Below are 21,811 nucleotides of genomic sequence, written 5' to 3' on the forward strand. Positions count from 1 at the left end.
TTACAAAGCCATCCACATTCTGTCTTCACACTGGCCATTACTTGTCACCAGCTCAGACTTCTCTCATGTTCATTATCTGTACTGTGCCCTACCACCCACCCACTCCCAATTTCATCTTATTCTCTCAGCCACTCCCTCTGCCCTGGAATGTGTGTTCTTCTCTTTTCTCCCTTTCGTTGGAGCCTCCCACACTGTAAAGCAGCACCATGTAGTAGAAAAGTACATGGTCTTTGGAGCCAGATAGTCCGCAGTTTGAGTCCTAGATCTACCATTTATTAGCTGGATATGGAGAAAAGTGTTTAAACTTTCTGTCCCAAGTTCTTCATCCATTAAATAAGGATAACTCCTAAAAGTTAAGTGAGGTGATTTCTATAAACACCTTTACAAAGTTAGATGTGATGTAATATGTTGGTGAGGCGGGGGTGGATGACGACTAGGTGTAAACCCTCTTTTATATTCTATGTGGGTGTTCTCAGCTTGTCTTACTGTGGGCCTAAGGACTTTGGGCTTCTCCAGCTCAACGGTTTATCCTGTTCAGTGGTGGTTCTTCTATCGTGAAGGCCACAGTTTTGTTTTCCATAAAGAACTGATCAGTTCTCATTTTTCTAAAATTCTGTAATTATCTAGAGTGGTTTTTGACTCTGAAAGCAAAATAGAACAGTACACTTCCCTTCAGAGAACTTGACTTTCAATCTTCACATTTTTATAACTTTGTATTGACTATTTAAGGAGGGCTTAACTTAAGATACTTTGGTGCTTTTAGCAGGGGCCGGGGGAGTCCATAACAAAAGTTTGAATTTAGGTATGTATGTCTTAGTCCTCCTGGACTCTTAGTATTTCAATTTTTAGAAACAGATTGAGTGGGTCTGATGTATAGAAGACGAAAAGAATGAAGGAACCACCCATCAGAAAGACCCAAGATTCCATATATGGGAGGGGTAAAAAAAAAAAAAAGAATTTAAAATTAATACTTTTCTGTCCCTTGTCTTGTCCTGCCCTTGAACATTTTCTCCCTATGCTGGAAATCATTCTTCTTAAAGTAATACTGTTGCAACTTGTGTTCCGAGGATATACCCTCCTTCACTAAAATTTGAAGAAGTAATTTACAATTGAAATTCTCTAAAACTGGCTTCATTTATCCAATCTCATTAAATTTTCCAGATGGAAAATATTCTCATTCTCCATTTTCTTAAGACTGGTAAGAGGATAGAAAGAGAATACAGTCTTGACTCCCTATCCTGACTCTTTGTGCCATGAGAGGGTGGCTGACCCTAGTGGACACCCTCATTCTGGTTAGCCTGTTGTTGTCACCCTTTGGCACCCTTGTCTTTGGATCGGAATGACCTCACCTTGGATACCAGCATGGCTACATGGCTTTTCTTTTCAGAGATAGGATTAGATCTCTAACTGTTCTTTGCAGGGCTTCTAGCAGTTACTCAAGGCAGCAGGAAATTAGAGAAATATCTAGAACACACTGTCCAATACAGTAGCCACCAGCCACATACGGTGTCTAAACTTCAAATTTAAGTAAATTTAAATAAAATTCAGTTCTTCCGTTACACTGGCCACATTTCAAGTGATCAGTAGCCACAATGGCTAGTGGCTTGTTTTTTTTTTTAATTACAGAAAGTTCAGTTAGACATGACTGGTCTAGAGGTCAGATTTTCCATAGGGACAACTTTGAACAACTGTTCGTATTGTTGACTCCCGTGTATCCCTTTTGTTGAGCTCATTGGTTTCCTCTTTCAAAGAAAAACTCTTTTAAGAAACTTACTTACAGCCTTTTAACTTAAGGGAGCTAAGCATCTTTTTGGCTACAAATAATAAAATAGTCTTTGATATTGGCTTGAGTAATTAGGCATTCACTATGCTCACAAGTAAAGAGTCCTTATAATATAGGTGGTTGGTACCGCTGCTCAGCGATGTTCTCAAGGACCCAGGCCTTCTGTCTTCCTGCTGTGACCTCCTCAGTGTGTTGGTATGTCTCCTTCAAGATTGCTGGGAAGCTTATCATCTGAATTTGAAAGCTAGAAGAGAGAGGTGACTCTCTGGATATCTCCCTTTTTATGAGGGGCACATTTTTTCCCAAAAACTCCCGGCAGACCTGTGTTGAGTCCCAGTTTGCCAAAACAGAGCCATCTGTCCATGCTGCAAGAGAGCTTGGAAAACAAATATGTGGCATTCTTAACCTCTATAATGGTAGGCTGGCTCTACTGGTAAAGAATGTAAGCACTATAAAGATGAAAACTTTTGTCTATTACATTTGCTACTATATCCCCAGTGCCTGGGATGGTGCCCTGTGTTCAGTAAACATAACATTAGAGGAATTAATGAATAGGAGAATGTTGCCGTAGTTTCCCATAGTGCACCGCACAGAAGAACTTTGTATAATGAAGACACATTATGCTCCCATCTTCTGTCTTTCCTCTTGTAGTAGCTTGAACCAGGCTCTCCTGGTTGATTGGCTTTCCAAGTGAACTGTTAGGATACCAAGGGCTCCTTACAACCTTTAGTAAGGCAGTATCGGACATTGGGTAATTCATACATTGGGTAACACCCTCACCTCCCCAACCTCTCCACTGTTAACATACCCTTTGTTTTTTAATCCAAATGCAAAATATAGGCCAGGTTTGGGTTTGGTGTTTAACTTCTTTATATACCAATTTAAGTGACACAAAACATGCACTATTCAGTCATTAAAATGAGTGGCCCCAGGCCATTTATGATGTGATGTCCTGCGTATGTTACTCCCTTTGGACTTGGTTTGTGGGTGAGGAATGTTGGGATGTGGACATCAAACAGTGTTCCTAATTTTCCCAGTTAGGCTCACTTCTCAGATCATCTGGCAGCTGGGTTAATGACCTATCTATTTCTCATTTTAATCTGGTGGCTCATCGAAGGTCCTCTCAGCTGGACCAACCAACTCAATACTACCCTTCACCCCGTTCCTGATTTCCTGGGCTACTTGGGGTTTCGGCCCTGATGACCAAAGCCATTGTGCAAAAGGCTGAACTGGAATTTCAAATTCCAAGCCCATTTGTGGTGATGAACTTTAGACATGCTAAGATTGGACAGATAGCTGTGTGGCAGGAGACTAAAGAAAAGGGTCTTTGCCCTAATAATGTATCATCTACATAGTATGTCAAAGAAGGGATGTTTTTTTGTTTTGTTTTGTTTTGTTTTTTAGTTTATTTTTTTATTTATTTTAACCACCAAAATTAAACAATTTATATCTCATACAAATGGAAAGTCTGTTAAAAAAAAAAAAACTAACTCAGCTGTTTGTAGTTCACTTTTTTCCCCAAAATAAACTTATATTGTATTGCAGTTTCACTTAACAGTATATAAAATGCTGTTTTGTGACAGGTATCAATTATCCATTAAGAAAGTACAGCATTTCTCTTTGGGTTTGTTTCATCCGTCAACACAGTCATTGGACTTACGGTCGTTTTGTCTCACCATTTTCTGGTGTCTTACGTGCTCCTAAATGTGGCAGATGGAAATAGATTCTTGTTGAAAAAGATGACCCTCGTGAGTTAGATTTCAAATATGTCCCATGTATTTCCAATAGAAAATTTCCATTGAAACATGCAAGTATTCTCTTTGTACTTGATTCTCTGCACCCCTCTAATGCTATGGCCGTATTTATTACAATATGTTTAAAGGCCTTGTTGTAGTAACTGTTATTTTAAGGAATTTGAGGATTTGGTCTAAGGGAATAATGGAGTTTTAACTATTTCTTATAAGTCCTTGCTCAGTGGCTTGTATAGAATAGTACTTAAAAATATTCATTGAATTAATTGGCTGGAAATGTTCTTGGACATGTTCCCAGTTCGAGCATTAATATATATAGGCACTTAGGTACCTTTTATTCTGATAAGTTGCTTTCTTTCGCTTCTTGGCTTATGTGGTACTAGAGTTCTTTGTTGAGTTTTATCATCCTTCCAGTTAATGATCCTTCTATTTCAATCACATTTGACCTAGATAACTATTTTAGGTGTGTAACCTAGGCCACATTATGTGACTGTTTCATATCTTAGTTTTATTATTGATAAAACGAGAGCCATAACAGCACCTACCTCTTAATAAGATGGTCAAGAGTAAATGAGTTAATACACATAAAAACACTTATTAGCACCACCAGCATTTACTTTGGAATTGCACTTGGTCACTTGCAACTGTTGGTTGGCTATGATTACAAAAGTTGGGCAAAATCAATGAAAGCATTTTGTGAGCACTAATGAACTCTATAGAATTTATAGTAAAGCATGTTGTATATATTATATGAAAATTGTGTGCTACACATTTTTTAGTAAAATTTGTGATAAACTTATGTACAGACATGGACACATTATTTTTGTTTTAAACATTTCCCATCAGGTAACACTGCTGCTACTTTTGCTCCTCAAACTTATGGATGGTTCTCTAGCATATGGATAATGTCTGGATGTAGCTTGTAGCAGATGCTGTTGGTATCCTACCCAGATCTCCTTTACTGGACCAGTGCATCCATCTCCCAGCTGCTTCGAGTATTGGCTGCTAATGACTCACACCTGTACCCTTCTCCAGAGGCCTGCCCTTGGCTGACAGTAATTGCCTCACCAAATATGTCTGGGAGAGTATGAGCTCACACCCCTACCCCCTCCTGTTCCCTAGGCGTGGCTCATAGCCAATGACTGTACAGGGGCTTAGCAGCCCAGCTTCCTTGTCTTTGGACTGGACAACTTCTGTGGTTGAGTCCATGCTCTAGAGCTCCTCATTGGATCAGGCCAAGGCTAGATTTTTGAAACAATATCTTTGCTTATAACCCTTCCCCAATTCTAGCTTGCTTCCTTCCCTCCAGGTTTCTCCTGACAGCACTGTCTATAATCAGGTGTTCAAGAAATGTGGTCTTGGACTCTGTGCCTTGGGAACCTGGCTTAAAGTGTTGCTGATTTCAGTGTCTCTGTACTTTTCTTAGTTAGACCGTCACTCATGTAACTAACTACCTATATTAAAGCTGTGGCTTAAATTGTTTTTTTCTGTTTTCTTGGTTGGATGTTGCCTGATCTGCGTTAACGCTGTCCACATCCCATGTCTTTATGTATTTAAGGTTATTCAGCATTAAATATCCTTGACATTCTTATATAGCTGGTTATTTCAGTATAGTATTATGATGGATACCCTGGATTTTAAAACCTGAAATTTATAAGTTTTAAGTCCTGAGTCAATTATACCTCCCTCTCAGGTTGGCTCTAAGAGTTCTATGAGCTATTCTTTTGAAAATAACCTGGCACTGTGCTGGGAGTGTAGGGAGTGTTTGGTAACTGTTATTTTTAAAGAGGATTGCCCAGCCTGGTTGAGGTGCCTCATCTCTTGCACTCACGACGTCTAATGAATGCCTCTCCACAGAGCTTTATTACTTTATTAATTTTTTTCTATTTCTCAAAGAAAAATATGGGCTTCTTAGTGCCTTCCAGTGGTATGTTGACCTTTCAGGGAAGAAAAGACGTGATAATAGCTTTGATTTTGATGGTGAAAATAGTCCCACCCTATCCAGTTTGAAGCTACCAATATGGCATCATTGACTAGAGTTGAGAAGAGATGCACAGATTAGGCTCTTGTCAGTTAGTGCACATCAACTCCAGTCCTTATTTCTCCCTAACACTTAGTGCAGTATATCCAATATAGGAGCTAAATATTCAATGGATGGCTAACATATAGTAACTAACTGGTACTATATAGCAATGAGAAAGAGTGAAATCTGGCCATTTGTAGCAAAGTGGATGGACCTTAAGGTGTAATAAGTCAGGCAGAGAAGGACAGATACCATATGTTTGCACTCATAGGTCTGACAGGAGAAACCCAACAGAGGACCATAGGGAGGAGAAGGGGGAAAGACAGTTGGGGAGAGAGAGAGAGACGCAAGTCATGAGAGACTATTAAATACTGAAAACAAACCGCAGGCTGAAGGGGGAGGGGGTTGGGGGAAGGGGGTGATGGTCATGGGGGGGAGGCACTTGTGGGGAGAAGCACTGGGTGTTATATGGAAACCAATTTGACAGTAAACTATTATTTTAAAAAAAGGCTTGCTCATATACAATAATTAATGAAATACCTTTCTCTAATTTTTGTTGTATAACCAATAATCCCACTCTCCATACACACGCACGCGCACACATGCACACACACAGACTGTCCATGCTATTCATGAACAGAATGAAGGGAAGAGAAGCACCCATCCCGATGTAGTAGGGAATGCCCAGGCCCTCCCGGGGTGGGTTGTCTACTCAGATGCAGATCTCAGTTTTGAGATTTACTAGACACATGAATGGGGATTAGTCACTTCACCTCTCTTGGCCTCACTTTCCTCAGACAGTTGGACTGCATAGTCTTTACAGGTTTTTCTAGTCTTAAAATCCATAAAGCCTAATTAGTGTATAATTTCATTTCCTCCTTCCCTCATTTTTCTCTTTCTTATACTGAACCTTAAGTATACATAGCTGGATGTTGGAAAATCAAAGAGGAATAAGATGTGGCCTTGGATGATGAGAATCTCCATGTCTTTTTTGTGAACACTCCATCATATCAAGACCATGAGTATGCCCATTGCCAAGTGGGTTTATGCAAATGTATCAAGTTTTTAATTCATCACAGATTTCAGCACTTTGATATATAAAAGTATTGTGCTATTTTCACTTTCTAGATGAAATTAAATAAGGCTGTTCTGATCAGCAAGTAGGTCTTTTAGAAACTGTCCTCAAGGCCATGTTCATTGTGTGGGACGAAGCCTCAGTGAACAGCTGGGTTATGTAACTAACTCTCTGAGTTACACTCAAACTCAGTTTATAAAGAGTGTAGTTTTTATTTAGGACTAGGAAGCAAAATCTGGAAAATGTTGAGTTTCAATTAAAAAAAAAAGTATCCTAGTTCTTTCTCACATATTTTGATAAGATAGCTATGAAGAAGGACTGATAAACTTGGGTGTTCTCTTTCAAGGCCACATCCACCTGTTGGCTCTCATCCTTTTTGTCCTCGTCAACCATGTTCTCTGCACTTAATTTTTAAAAGCCACATTGGTTTTCAGTAGGAATTACCATCGGGAACACCAATAGGACTGTTGAGTATTTTTCAGTTGCTGAAAGCTATTTTTAAAAGGAACTTTTTTTATTTTTGACAGGGGCTGATAATATCCGGAAATATTGGAGTCGCTACTACCAAGGATCTCAAGGAGTAATATTTGTATTAGACAGTGCCTCTTCAGAAGATGATTTAGAAACTGCTAGGAGTGAACTGCACTCAGCTCTTCAGCACCCACAGTTATGCACTTTACCCTTTTTAATATTGGCCAATCATCAAGACAAGCCAGCTGCTCGATCCGTCCAAGAGGTATGTCTCCTGAACGTGACAACTCTTTGTCTTGTTTGCTGTGGCTTTGCTGGAATCTCAAAACTTGTCTATGATTAGGAAAATGCTAGTTGTGTTGTTCAACACAAAACCCTGATTTCCTGAGAAAGTAGAAAGACTATATCAATCTATAGAAATTATTGTTCATCTACCTTTCTCTCATTGGAAAGCATCATTTTTTTTAACTTTAGCAAAAGTTAGAGGACTTATCTGAATATTTTCTCATCTGTCTTAAAAGGCTGAAGGCTTGGTTATTTAACATTTCTTACCTCACCAGCTTACTTAGTTCGTTATTCATTTCTCCAGCTTTTCAAGGAATGCCTCATGCATGTCACCATGCATCACTTGCCCTCAGATGTCATGTTCTTGTCCCTCTGAAATGCTCACTATTGACTAGAAGCAATGAGTCCTATTCTGTAGCCAGCCAGGCTGAAAACTGTTGTCTTATCTTGCAAGTTCTGTGCCACCAAATACACTTTAATATGGACCCATTCTTTATCTTCCCCATTAATTTCATTTCTTAGCACATATCTCTCCTATAAAAGCATGAGTCTGGTTCTGGACAAAAAAATAAGTCCAGTGTCTGGCCCAGCAGAGCTTCTGATTCATGAATACTGAAGGAATAAGATAGGTAAATAATTTTTAAAATTTGAATTATAGTGAATTCTACCCAAAGTACAGTGAAATAAAGACTTCTTATGTATTCGTTTACACCTGTAACTTTGAAGGTAGGTTTCTCCCACCTCCTTCATAAAATTGTGCGCTTTCTTTAGTGACTTTGGAATATTATAATTAATAAGAGTAACACTGCCCTGTAGTCTGATACATTGGATGAGAAATCAAGGACCTAAGATGTTCTAACTGCAGACTCGTTTCACCCTTAATGTGGGACCCATGCAAGAAGCTTTGTTCCTTTGCTTGTCTTCCCATCAGTAAAATGGGAATAATGTAGGCTTTTTTTTTTTTTTAAGTTAAGTGGGTGGGTTGGTTTTAGATAATTTACTTTGAAGTTTAAAGTATGAAGCAGAAGAGGTACTATATTGAGGCCGTTTTCATTTTAGTCTTGAGAAAATTTTAAAGAAGGCAAGGGTTTCTTACTAAAGAGAATTCGTGCCTATCTTCTGTTGCTTCACTCAGCATTAAGTAGTCAGCAAGCACCTTTTTCCTTTTTAAAAAAGATTTTGTGAGATGTCTTATAAATAATATTAAGTAATAAAGGTAGAAACAAAGCAATGAAAATCAGAGAGTCATTAATGTGCAGATCTTCAGTATTGAACTTGTGGTGCCTTCCTGATCTGTTCTTAAGACTTTGGGTAAATCTTTTCTCAGCACCAGTTTTCCTGCCTGTAGAGTAGATGTAATAGTGTCTAATCGTAGGTAGTTATGAGTGTTATAAATTATAAGATACTTGCTGAGAATGCATTGGTCTGAGCTTCATTGCGGGAAATATATGTATGCGTTACAGAATACAAATAGACAATATAATATTTTGTACATAAATAATATGTAGTACATCTATAATAAAACATGAAACAATGTCAACAATAGCCAAAACATGGAAGGAGCCTAAATGTCCATCACCTGACGAATGGATCAAGAAGATGTGGTATATATTCACGATGGAGTACTACATGGCAATGAGAGGGAATGACATATGGCCCTTCATAGGAAAGTGGATGGACCTTGAGGGTGTCATGCTGAGCGAAGTAAGCCAGGCGGAGAAGGACAGAAACCATATGTTTGCACTCATAGGTCTAGCAGGAAAACAAGAGAGACCTAATGGAGAGCCAGGGGGAACAGAGGAGGGAGAGAGAGTTGGGGAGAGAGAGGGATGCAAAACTTGAGAGACTATTGAATGCTGAGAATGAACTGAGGGTTGAGGGGGAAGGGGGAGGAGGGAAAAGAGGTGGTGGTGATGGTGGAGGGCACTTAAGGGGAAGAGCACTGGGTGTTGTATGGAAAACAATTTGACAATAAAATATTATGGAGAAAAAAAAAACATGAAATACATGTATAAGTGACCTTACAACATCAAATCGCTTTATTCAAGTGATGTACAATAGCTGAATTTCTTTTAAATTTAAGAAACTGTTTTCCTCAGACATCTTAAAATTGAAACTAATGTTTTTTTGAAACCAGATAGATAACTCCGGGTAATCCTCCATAGAAATTAAAGACTGTCACATGGGAGAAAGATAGCTTTAAACAATTGCTTCGGAATAGGCTTTGTGTTGGCTAATGTCTTTCCTAAGAAATAGGCAAATATCTTTTTGTGATTCATCTTTTAGTGAGACAGAGGCTGTAAATGTAGAATAAACAGAATGATTTGAAAATTATTCAAAATTTGTATATCCTGTATCATGTATGACTGACTTTCCTTTCTATTTATACCAGTTTTAAATGACTTTTCCTCAAAACTTTTGCTTGTAATGGAATTTGCAAATAGCATTGTGAAGACTGTTTAAGGTATTGTCCTTATGGTTGTATAAGCACGTACTGTTCAGGTGGACATTAACATTTTAGATTTTAACTCAAGACGTGGAGAGATTCTGTTAGAGATCTTGAAGCTTGTCGAAACATAACGAAGTGCTCATACGTTGGATTTGGCAGAAAAAGAAAAGGAAACTTTCTATTTTTCTCGTGTCTTAAATGACAAAGAGGTTTCTCAGAATAGTGTGTTAACAATGCCTTGTTGAAATGCTTCCAGGAATGTTTTAGGGATCGATGTCTTATTAATAAGTTAGCATAAAAGTGGAATTGTTAATACTAAATCTTAAACTTCTAATAAACAGTCATCTCAAAATGGTTGGGAGTAGGTTTGCGTAGAAGAGGGGGTAGAAGATTAAAAAATGCACAGACTGACATGTCATTTGAAGTACATTCAGACGCGGTCCTCCGTTTGCTCCTCCTCCTTTCCTTATCGTAAAGGTAGTACATGCCCCTGTACTCCATTGCTTACATTCTTATTCATTTGTACCTGCTAATTCGTGTGCACTTCGTGTAATTTCCAAATGCTACGAAGGGTGGATGTTTACTTTGCAAAATAGCTGTGAGTTTGAGGCAAAATTCTATTCTTTTAGAATCAAGGAAAATGCTTCAGTTCACCAGAAGCACTGAACAATTCTTTGATGCAGCTAAGAAAAAACGACGAGTCATAAAGGCTCATTGATTCTTGCCCTCCTCCCATTGAAATTATTACATTTTGTGCTCAATGCATTATGCAAAAAAAAATTGTGATTACTTATCCTGTCCTGGAGTAAAACTTTGAGAATTTATTTATCATCTAATGAGCATAACAGAATGTTGTTGCATTTAGAAGCTGGTGAGATCCAGAGGAGAAAGCTGAATTATCCCTGGGATTCCAACAGAGGATGAAAATCTCAGGAAGTTCTATATATTTAGTCCCCTCTCTGCTCTGAGTGTTGGAATGTTTGTGTAGAGAATGGAGTTAAGAAAGGAAGACAATGGTTAAAATTACTTTCTAACCCACAGACAGAGGGCAACATGCCCAATTATTTTGTTACCTTTTAGAATGCAAGTGGAGTCTTGTACATTGCATAGTTCGCCTTCTGTAATAAACCCGGTAATGACCTGTGTTTAACTTAACAGCCTTTTAAGATTTTACGTCTTGAGAATTGATAGTAGAAATGTGTTTTTTTAATAAATAATCCCTTTTTTTTTTTTTTGGTGTCGCAAAACACTGTGGAAAAAGAACACCCTTTACGTACTTTCTGGAAGCCAAGCAGTTCTTGCAGCAGATGTTTGGGGAGGTGTAGTTACCACAGTTTTCCAGAAGTTACTCATACCAACTAGGTTTCTCTATAGAAAACTGATTATAAAAATCTATAATTAAGTCAAGGGGCCCACTTGATTCATTAGGGAACATTCTTGTCCAACTTAAATAATCAGGCTTTAAAGCAAGATTCATCTTAAGGGTAAATAGGTTGGCTTTTTATTTGTATTGGATGGTAATTGTATCTAATTTGTTTTACAACTCCCATAAGAGAGCATACTTCAGTTCTGAAGTTATTTAAAAGATCAGGAGGATTTTATGAGAAGTTAAGTTGATATAGTAACCAATAAATGTAATCCTGTTTTCCCTCTACACAATTTCCAACTGGGACTCTTTTACTTCCTAGTTTTTTTAAATCTTATTTTTGTTTTATTGGGCATCACCGTATCCTATAATGACACGTTTTGTCAGCATGAAAGAAATGGTTTAACCTTTCAGCAGCCTAATCTGAATTGATATTTGTCCTATCCTTAATTCAAAAATGTTTACCTTTTTTAGAAATAGCACATCAAAACTACTGAAATAACTTTGTCAAGTATTTTGTATTAAAGCAAATACAAAGCAATGTGAAACCCGTGAAACAGAGATTTTTGAAGTGAACCTATAAGGACAAATGATTTGGTTCCAGGGCTCATTAACTGTACCTCAAGAAGATCCAGCTTTTACCTTAGGATGGCAACATTAAGGTTAAAATTTGTGACCCGGCATTTCTGCATTTTCTTGGAACTGTCACCCAGTTTGTTAGTGTGATGCACATTGAATGTGGGGTTCTATTTAGAAGGAACAAAATAGAAATGTGAGTAGAGTATTTGCAAGTATTTCTATAATGATACAAACTTACCTTTTTAGCCCATGTTTTGACTATAAATGTTCATATTAAAAAAAAAACTTTTCAGTATTCAGTGTATCATGAATATTTCACCTCCTTCTCACTTTTTAGTCTATAGACCTCTTGTGGAAGAGAGTGCTGGTGCGTGTGTCATGTTATTGAACCACTGCCTTTAATTAGAATTCTCCTTTATGGATCATTATTTCTAAATTGCATACATTTTCCCCTTCCCACAAAGGGTCAGAGAATTTTGAAGGATTGAAATGTTTGGGCACTGTTGGTCTGCAAATAGTAAGCGTCTAATTTAAAATTTTTATTCTGCACTCACACTTGTTAACGGTAGAGTGATGTTTTTGTTTTGTTTTGTTTTGATATCTCTATAAAGTAGTGAATATCATCTCTGGTTTTACGTGACAAATCTTTTATTAGAAAATACAAAGCAGTGTTTAAATCATTTAACATACTTAGTTTATTATTACTCTCTGTATATGGAGAGAAATGTGTGTGTGTTTGTACAATAATGATTGTAAAGTGTCATACACTTTAAATCTTAGGAGTCTTCCAAGTATCCTGACCTGCGTCTTGGCAGTGTCGTAGAATACTGATTTGATTTCACTGAGAGCAGTGTACATACGTATTGTGTGAGCAGTCTGAAAATTCCCTTATGGGACATATACTTACTTTAAAATGATATGAGATACAAATTATTTTTTGTCCATTCCTTACAGATGTACTTTACTCTGTTACAGTTTAATCTTGGGGGAAACAATGAGAGAGGGTTTAGAGGAATGACTCCGTGATCTCCTAAAAATGTTTACTAACGTGTAAGAGAAGCTGAAATCACCACCACTGCAATAGTTACATTTATAATAATGACGCTTTTATATTTTGAAGAGCAACTTTTATCTGAATGCCAAGAGTCGGGGTATGTTCTTGTACATTCATGTATTTTTTTATACCCATTCCTTGAAAAAACTAATTTTATGTTTGATTCCATCAATTCTAAATCTAGCCAGTTTGATCTTTGCATTCAGGAGAACTTGTATATCTGTATTTCTTGCACCCACCAAGCAGTATTATGAGAATGTGCCCTCCCCACTGGGAACTAATAAATTTCCATTAACAAGTGGTCTGAAAGGTCCATCCTTTCAAGAAAATTATTTAGGTGGGATAACAGTATAATGCATTTAAAAATATAACAAGAATTCATTATGTTCTCTTATTAAACCCCTGTTTCTTTCCACTTTCTTCCTTGAGTCTCTCAAATGCATATCTTTGTTTAAAGTAAAGCTGGCAAATTTTGGAACCTCCTCCAATTCTTCCTCTTACTTTGCACATCCAGGTGTTTCAGGATGCACTTCTCCCACCTCTGCAGTACTGCGCAGTTTCCTGACCCCCCCCTTCAACATAGACCATTAAGAACCAATTTCCTATCTGTTTTTTCATGATACAAGTATTAAAAACCAGTACTATCTTCTAATTCCTTCTAGAAGCACGTGAAACATGACCAATCTTCTATGTCAATGTGCTTAACCTTTGAACTCTCTTCCCTTCTCTCACTCTCATTGAGCTACTGCTCACTATTTCTGTTGCTCTAGGAAAAGCACCTAAAGATTATAGGTCCCATCAAGAAGTTTCCCTAAACATCCAAGGCTGGGCTGGGTGCTCTCCTTCTGACTTCCCATGGCATCCTGGGCATATCCAAGAGAATTAATTGTAAGTTTTCTGTCTACCCTTTAAGATTGGAAGCTCCTTGAAGGACAGGACTTCCGGCTTGTTGATGTCTCTGTGCTCAGTTATATGTTGTTGGAATGAGTTCTACCTCTGAGTCTTCCCATACGTGCTTCCCTCCTGGCTTTGACACCATCAGTTTTATCTAGATTCCCTAACTCTCCCTCATCTGACTCATGTTTCCATCCTTGAACTTTCCTTATTCAATACACCAAACCTGACCTTTGAATATTACTCATAAACTGCATCTTGCACGAAATCACACCACTCCAACCATAGTAATGGTCTTGCAAGGCTTTAGTCTGCCGTTTGCCAGACTTAGAAGAGTTTATTTTCATGCATTTTTATGTACTTGAATTTGTGTTTGTCTGCCTGAGTACCTTGCTTATAACAGGTTACAATTTTTTCCCCAAAATCCCTCATAGAAAGTGGCAGGACATCTTGGCTGAATAATATTCCTTTAATATGTTATTAATCGCCTATATTTTAAATATATAGAGCTTACTTCAGTTGCTAGCATTGCAGACTGTCTTGTGTATTTCTCATGTGGAGACTGGTACATGATGAAGCTCGATGGGAACATAATTGAGATGGTTTTAAACCAATACATTCAATGTATTAAGAACAAATCTAGCTTTGTCGTAAAGGTGTTCCACATTAATGAAACTTAGAGGGATTTTTTTTCTCATTTTTAAATTCTTAAAAAGTTGGTTGCTGATTTATTTATTTAGAGAGAGAGTTGCATATCCTGCCACACAAGTGGGGGGAGGGGCACAGAGAGAAGGAGAGTGAGAATCCCAAGCAGGTTCCGTGCTGTCAGCCAGAACCCAGTGCAGGGCTCAATCTCAGGAACCATGAGGTCATGACCTGGGTGGGAATCAAGAATTGGATGCTTAACTGGCTAAGCCACCCAGGCACCCCTCATTTCTTACATTTAACACTTCTAATTCCAGTTAAGTTTTAAAATATTTTACAGTAATCATAACTAGGACAGTTAGAGTTTGACTTTCTCTTTCTGGGTCTTTTTGAAGCAATTGTTATTTGAGTGGTTGTAGTGGTCAACTTTACCCTTTATTTCAGTTTTATATTTTGTAAAAATTAGTGTTTCCTTAAGCCTCATTCAACAAAGCCAACAAATGATTCTGAGGCTGAAGTTTTCAGATCGATTGCCTCAGTCCTTAGTCCCAATTATTTATTTACTTATTTATTTCATTTGCAAAAGAAAACTCTGTTGACTCCACATTCCATAACTTAAAGTTAAGAAGACATTTGTCAAGTTAAATTAATTTGAAAATAGACACATGGTTAATGTCAGTAAGGTGCTTTGAAGATAAAAAGCACAATAAGCGTTAGTTATTATCATTATGATAATTATTTTCATCATTATTATTACATAGTGTCTGCTTAAAAATACCTTTGGTTACTCCGGGATGGCTGAGGCTAATGAGAGGGGTTACCTGCTGCGTTTTATCCAGAACTAAGGAGTTGAGACATAATCCACTGAGGTTTTGTTTTCTCTTAACAAATAAAGAGATGTTTGTCCTTTTTATTAAAAATTTATATGATATATATTCTATCTATATCTAAGTCTGTATATATAAAATAAGCTTCCTATAATGCAGAAGTATTAGAACTCATTTTGAATAGTTTTAATGTTTTCTTATATAATCTCTAAACCTTCTGAAAGGCTCTAAAAACATAGGCATTGATTTCTAAATAGTCAAAACGCTTCATTTCTTAGTTAACTAATTCCTGAAGTTGTATAGAACTCAAATTTATAATTTTTATAAACTATAAAAGAGAAAAGGGCATAATTTTGGGAAAAAATGGGAAAGCTTAATTTTCACAAAAATGAGAAATTGTGTCTTTGGGAAGTTATACATATAACCATAACTAATTAACATGAATTAAGTCCAATGAGAATATTTCAAGGAGGATTATCCTTTAGTTTATTCTTTAGCAAGAAGGCTTGAACATAAAGCCAAATTCCTCACAAGATACTGCAAAGATTGCCATCCCAAGTCAGAGATCAAGGAAATGTGGAAACATTTTAACAGGCATATATGTGAAAGTCAAACGTACACCCAGCCTCAAAATCAGGGAGACATCGGTGACATGTCTGAAGAAGACATTCCCTAATATTATTGCAAATTAAATAAGAAAAGACCTCAAGAGAATGAAAAGAGAAAAGGTGCCTGGAGCCAATGAATTACAATTGACAACCTAAAGGCAGTTGAAGAACCAATTGCTGGAGTGGTTGCAGAGCTATTCATAGTGTGCAGCAGACAGAGCGTACCAGAAAGCTGGAACAATGCCTTCAGTTCAGCAATATTGCTTCAGAAGAATGGAAAGAGGGGAACGGGAAGAGCCGCTGACCCTGAGACCAATTTCCAGGCAGCTGCACAAACTATATACTGTAATTAAAGGTTTTGACCAGTAATCACAGCAAAGCCAGACTACAGAAAGCCTAGGGAGTCAGCAAGGTTTATAATGAGGCAGATATCCTTAACTTAAAGCCTGGAAAAAGCAGGTAAGAAAACCAGTCCATTTTTGGCAGCGACTTTGAAAAGCTCTGTTCTATTAACACAGATATCAAAATCACATAGTTTCGGCCTTCTTCCTCTGAGAACAAAAACATGTAATGCAAGATACCTGCTTTCATCTTTTTGAGATGAATAAAATACCCTGCTACTTAGAAACTGGAATTTTCTCCTTGCGTGTGCCTTTGAGGAAAGCAGTGAGCCAGGCGCCTGCAGCGGTACCGGACGACAGAAGACTGCCTCTTAGGTGGAGCCACTCTCCCAGTGTAATGGGCGCTGGTGGAAATGAACTAACCCCCACCTGCGTTCTTTGTCTGTAGAACCCCTTTTTCCCTTTTGTTTACTGATCATCTAGAACGTCTCTCTTTAGTGGTATCTCTATGGGATGTCCATGTTCAGCCACCACTCTTAAATACTCACGCAGTACTTGGAATGTTTATATCTGGAGTTAAAGGGGAATCTAGTGGTTTCAAATGAAGGCGTGATACAGACTTCGAATACAAACAAGAAGGTGTCAACAGGAATCCAGTGAACAAAAACGACATCTCATTTTGCAGACACCACATAGTTCTCCCCTGACTGGCCTGCTAAGATCTTTGCTGTGTTTGATGTCACGGTATCCAGTAGTGGAATGGAAATTATCTGCTAGGCTAGGAATTCTGAAATTATAAATTGTACATGTTAATCATTGACCGAAAAATTGACAAGTTTTCTACTGACTCATAAAGGAGGAGTCCAGTAGGGTTTCATTTTGTTCGATTTATGCTTATCACAGAACATATTCCAGTGTCTGAATTTGTTGCATTAAGTGTGGTGTGCCTACATTGAGTTTACTTTTATTCCACACCTGAAATAAGAATGCTCTATAAAGAATGTGTAGGCAATAAACAGTCCCATAAAGTAACTGGAATTGTTTTCGTAAACAAGTGAAACCAACTAAACCTTATGGGAAGAAGGTTCTGCGTATGAACTGTAAAGTAAATTGAAGGTTGCCTAGAACAACAAAATCTTAACATTTAAGAATTGGTAAAATATTTTTAGAACTATCGTGATGACTAATAATTTGTCAAGCCAAAACAAGTCTTTACTGAAAGGGACCAGAATGGAAAATCTGGGTAACTCGTGTGTAGTTTAGACAAGGAGAACAAAGAAATAAATGAAAATAAGAGCTTGGCAGAGAAATGCTTAGAGAACAGCTGATTGAAAACTTAAAATTGTTAACGGTGCTATAAAAGAAAGATACTGTCTCATCATGCTGTAGCGTATCCCGTTGAAGACAATACTGAATAATCATTAGATCCTGAAAAACAGGCCAAAAAAGATGTTGAGATAAAGGTATAATTTATATGCACTGAGCAGAATCGTTATTACAGTTATTGACAGTATGCAAAAGCAAATCATTGTGCCCAAATGGCCTAATTTTCCAAAACATGAAAACATAAATTCTTAAGACTCTTTCTCTTATTATAGTTAAAGACTTACATTTTACTGTGTTGTAGAATAATTTCATTTAAAATGGTACTTGCCAAACTTCTTGAAAAGGTTAAGTCTAAATATTTGAATTATTTAAATGAGTGGGTAGAGATTCATTAAGTGTAAAAATGCAGGTGTCTACATGTTTGGGGCAATAAAAAGATGTCAATTTCCCATACTTTTATATGGACTTTGATGTTTTTCTTTAATTAAAGCTCAAGTTTGGACATCTTTCTGTTTTTCCTTAATTAATAATGGCTTTTTAATGACTTTTATATTAACAAGCAAATTAAGCTTGGTGGGGTTTTTTTTAGCTGAAAAATGGAAAACAGACTTGAAGGTAAAACACAAGATTGCCAGATTGTTTGAGCCTGTTACAGTTAACAGAAATTTTTTATTAATAAAGTTTTCTGCTCAGCACAGTTTTCTGCTCTAGGGAAATAGTCTTTAATGATTCTAATGTGCAGCACCCCTTTAATTATTTAGAACATTGATTCTAGCAGTATAGATACAGAAAGTATGGAATATTTTGTTGTATTTGTACTAACTTTGTATGAGGCCCTAGACATTGCTTTTTTTTTTTTTGCTAAAACACGATATAGATCTGTGCTTTTGTAGTTTTATCTTTAAAAATGGAATACAAAAATCGTAATTCCTTTAGTACTTGTTCTTACTCGGATTCTAGTTAGTCAAGATTTTGCCATATGGTTCTTTAGCCATAGTAAAGCTGAATTGAAAAATGTGTGCTATTAAAAATGTCATACATATTTCTAAGATGTTAAAGCAAGAGATATGGCTGTAATTGCTGGATTTAATTTCACTGAAATTATTTTTGGAATAACGTCTCTTCTCCAGCTCTGCTCCCAAATATGTACAAATTTGTAACGAATTATGGTTGACATTACTTGATCCATTCTCTATCAATGAAGATTATGTGACTACCATCCAATGGATGTCTGTTGTTCTCATTGGGATCTCCCTGGAGTATTACATAATCTTTCAAAATCCATTCATTTTAGTTTTCAAAATCCATCTCAATTAAGTTAACCTGAATGACAATAAAACTACATGGTAAATTTTAAACAGGTACAGAACAGTATACAGTGAACAGTTTGCTGTTTTCCTCATGTGCCCTGGCCTTCTGTATTTTATATATTTTTAACGTTTTTTTTAAATTTTTTTATTTTTATGAGAGCAAAAGAGAGACTGAGTGTGAGCCAGGGATGGGCAGAGAGAGAGACACACACACACAGAATCCAAAGCAGGCTCCAGGCTTTGAACTGTCAGCACCGAGCCTGACACGGAGTTCGAACCCACAAACTGCGGGATAATGACCTGAGCTGAAGTCAGACCATTGGCCTACTGAGCCACCCAGATACCCCTGGTCTGCTATACTTTAAAACTCTCAGCATTCAACCTGGCCACTTGCTTAGGAGACTTTAAATGTGAAAAGGTTAGAAACACCAATTTAAGGAATTTTGCTTACCAATATAAATGTGGACTTGTGTATTAATGATGTGATTATCTTAAAAATGATACTTCTAAGGAACGTGCAGTAAGGTACTGTAATCATTTCAGGAAAGTTCATTTTAACATTTGAGTCTCTAGGGTGTTACCTTAAATTTTAAGCAGTTATGGGGGAAAGGTAATTTATAGGAACTCCAACTGATTTCTGGGGAAGGACTTGTTTCAGAATATATGAGGATATGCATCTGAGAAATCATACTTTATTTTAATTATGAAAAACTTCAAAGAAAGAGATAAGTACAAAAAATGATATGACCGTGAAACTCATCCACCCATTACCCAGATACAGCACATTTTAACATTTTCCCATATTTGTTCAGATCTCTTAAATCAGTAAAAATGCATTTGCAAAGCCCCTTCCTTCACTTCTTAAGTGAGTGTATCTTGAAGTTGGTATCTTTCCCAACATACATTTTTATACTTGTAACACATATGCATGTATCTCTAAGTAATATACAGTAATGTTTTGTGTGATAAAAATTTACATAAGTAGTGTCTGAGAGTGTATACTTTCATGCTTTTTTTCATTACATTTTTTGAGCTTATATGATGTATGTAAATCTAACTTACTTATTTTCACTGATATATTATGTTCCAAGGCATGACTGTGCCATAATTTTATTTATTTATTCTTATTGATAAACTTTAAGGTTGTTTCTGGAGTTTTGAGATTACAAACAAAGCTGTTGGCGAATGTCTTTGTGCATGTTTCCTCCTGTATATATGCAAGCATTCCTAAAGTGTATATGTATCAGATCGGAATTGCTAGATCACAGGATATACACATGTTTAACTTGATGGGTATTTAACTCAGCACTTTGGGTTTAGAGATGGCAGACGATAAGGCTCTGAGGTCAGACCATCTGGATTTACATTCCGCTTGCTGTGGGCCAGCTAAATAATATTGAGCAAAGACTTAAATCCGTTTCCTCGTCTGTAAAATGGGGCTAATCCTAGAACCTCCCTCACATAATGAGGGTTACCTGAGGACCGAGCACAAAGAGTGCCCAGGGTTACCTGCTTGGTCTGTCCTCCTCTGGGCAGAGGTATTGGGAGCATGAAGTGGTACTTCTGGCTGTGCCTAGTATAGTGTCGTGAATGCTTGTTAGACACACAGAAGTGAAACAGAAAATCCAGCGTAGGGACAGGTATGTTTATATACTTTTGAGAGTGTTTGAAGAATGAGTTCCAAACACCAAAAAAAAAAAAATTTTAATAAAGCAATGAAGTTCTTACATGACTCTTACAACTTCCGTTAGATTAAATTATAAGCAAGTTTCTATTACTATCATTCACATGGACTGTGTTCTTGTCAAACGGCTTTGCATCCCTATGCCGACAAAATTTACTTTCCTCTGCTGTTGTAGGGAAACCGGGAAAATTCAATCTTCTGAAGATTTTGACTTGTGAAACTCGATACTAAAGTTTGTTCTTTACAGATGTTCCAGATAGGTCATTCTGCCTGAATTTTCTAATTTGTCAAGTTTGCAGTACGGATAGTAGCTTTATCTTTAAGAAAAAAAAAAAAAAGCAAATGTAGATTATTGTACTTTGTCGATGCATGAAAATGAGGGAGATGCTGGAGCAAGATGTGGACCTACCTGCAGATTTCTAGGTTTCTGTGAGGCCTCATGGAAGCCCCCAGATCTGCTTTTCATAGCATGTCGCTTGGTGTGTTCTGGTGATGTGATTGACAGGCTCCTTGTTTCCTCTTTGAAGGCCCAAGAGGTTCCTTGGATTATTTTAGAGTGTACCATTGTCACCAATTCTTATGTTGAGATTTAAATAGCATCTCCTCACGCCTTAAAGGTGAGTTCGTTTGCATTGCTTTTATTGCTTTTCAAGTGTTTGGGGAAATATTTAAGGGTCCTCCTAAAAACTGGATTTCCTGGAATGCATTTTCTTTGGGGGAAAATTTTAAGGGTAAGTCACAGACTTTCCAAAAGCCCAAAAGTTCACAACCAAAAGGTCCTGATTAAAACAAATCACTTAATTTTTAAAAACTGGGCATACGAGAAAACCCTATCTTATCCTTGTATTCCTTATAATAAATCAGACCTGTGTGTGTTTTTAACAAAAACGAGGGTGTGCTCCCCCCGCTCATTCTCCGTTTCTTTTGATCATTGATCTGGGTGACCCCGCGCTCAGGGTTTTTTTCTTCATTTGACATGGACAGATTTTTGAAGTATAGCTCTCCTTTGGGAACCCCGGGCAGTTCCACTTGACTAACCTGTGACCTAATGAGCAGTAATGCATGGTTACAGTGGCCATTTTGTGTGCTTTGAGGAGGATGGCTAGGCAGAGTGGGGGAAAGGCGAGGTCTGCGGCGGAAGAGGAGAGGCAGGGTGATCGAACAGTGTGAAAAAGACTTGTTAGCCCACATTAGTTTGCCTGATTAACTTCACAACAGGTCAGGAAAGGCCAACAGCAGGGTTGTCTTTAAATTGCAAAGTTGAAAATCCTGGTATTAGAAAGCTTTGAGATCTCAGAGCTATTAATTCCAAAGTTGGTTTTAACTCACCTTGGAGCTGG

The 21,811-nt window shown here is 37.3% G+C and overlaps 1 protein-coding gene across 2 annotated transcripts in view; it reads left to right on the forward strand.

The window, feature by feature from the left end:
* Positions 1-21,811, forward strand: part of ARL15 (ADP ribosylation factor like GTPase 15) — a 398,389-nt gene that overhangs the window by 192,764 nt on the left and 183,814 nt on the right. For both annotated transcript variants that reach the window (XM_029940907.1, XM_029940906.1), the window contains exon 4: positions 7,160-7,368. In XM_029940907.1, coding sequence (XP_029796767.1) covers positions 7,160-7,368 — 209 coding nt within the window. The remainder of the gene's footprint in view (positions 1-7,159; positions 7,369-21,811) is intronic.

This window comes from Suricata suricatta, chromosome 6, assembly GCF_006229205.1.
Source record: "Suricata suricatta isolate VVHF042 chromosome 6, meerkat_22Aug2017_6uvM2_HiC, whole genome shotgun sequence".
NCBI lineage: Eukaryota > Metazoa > Chordata > Mammalia > Carnivora > Herpestidae > Suricata > Suricata suricatta.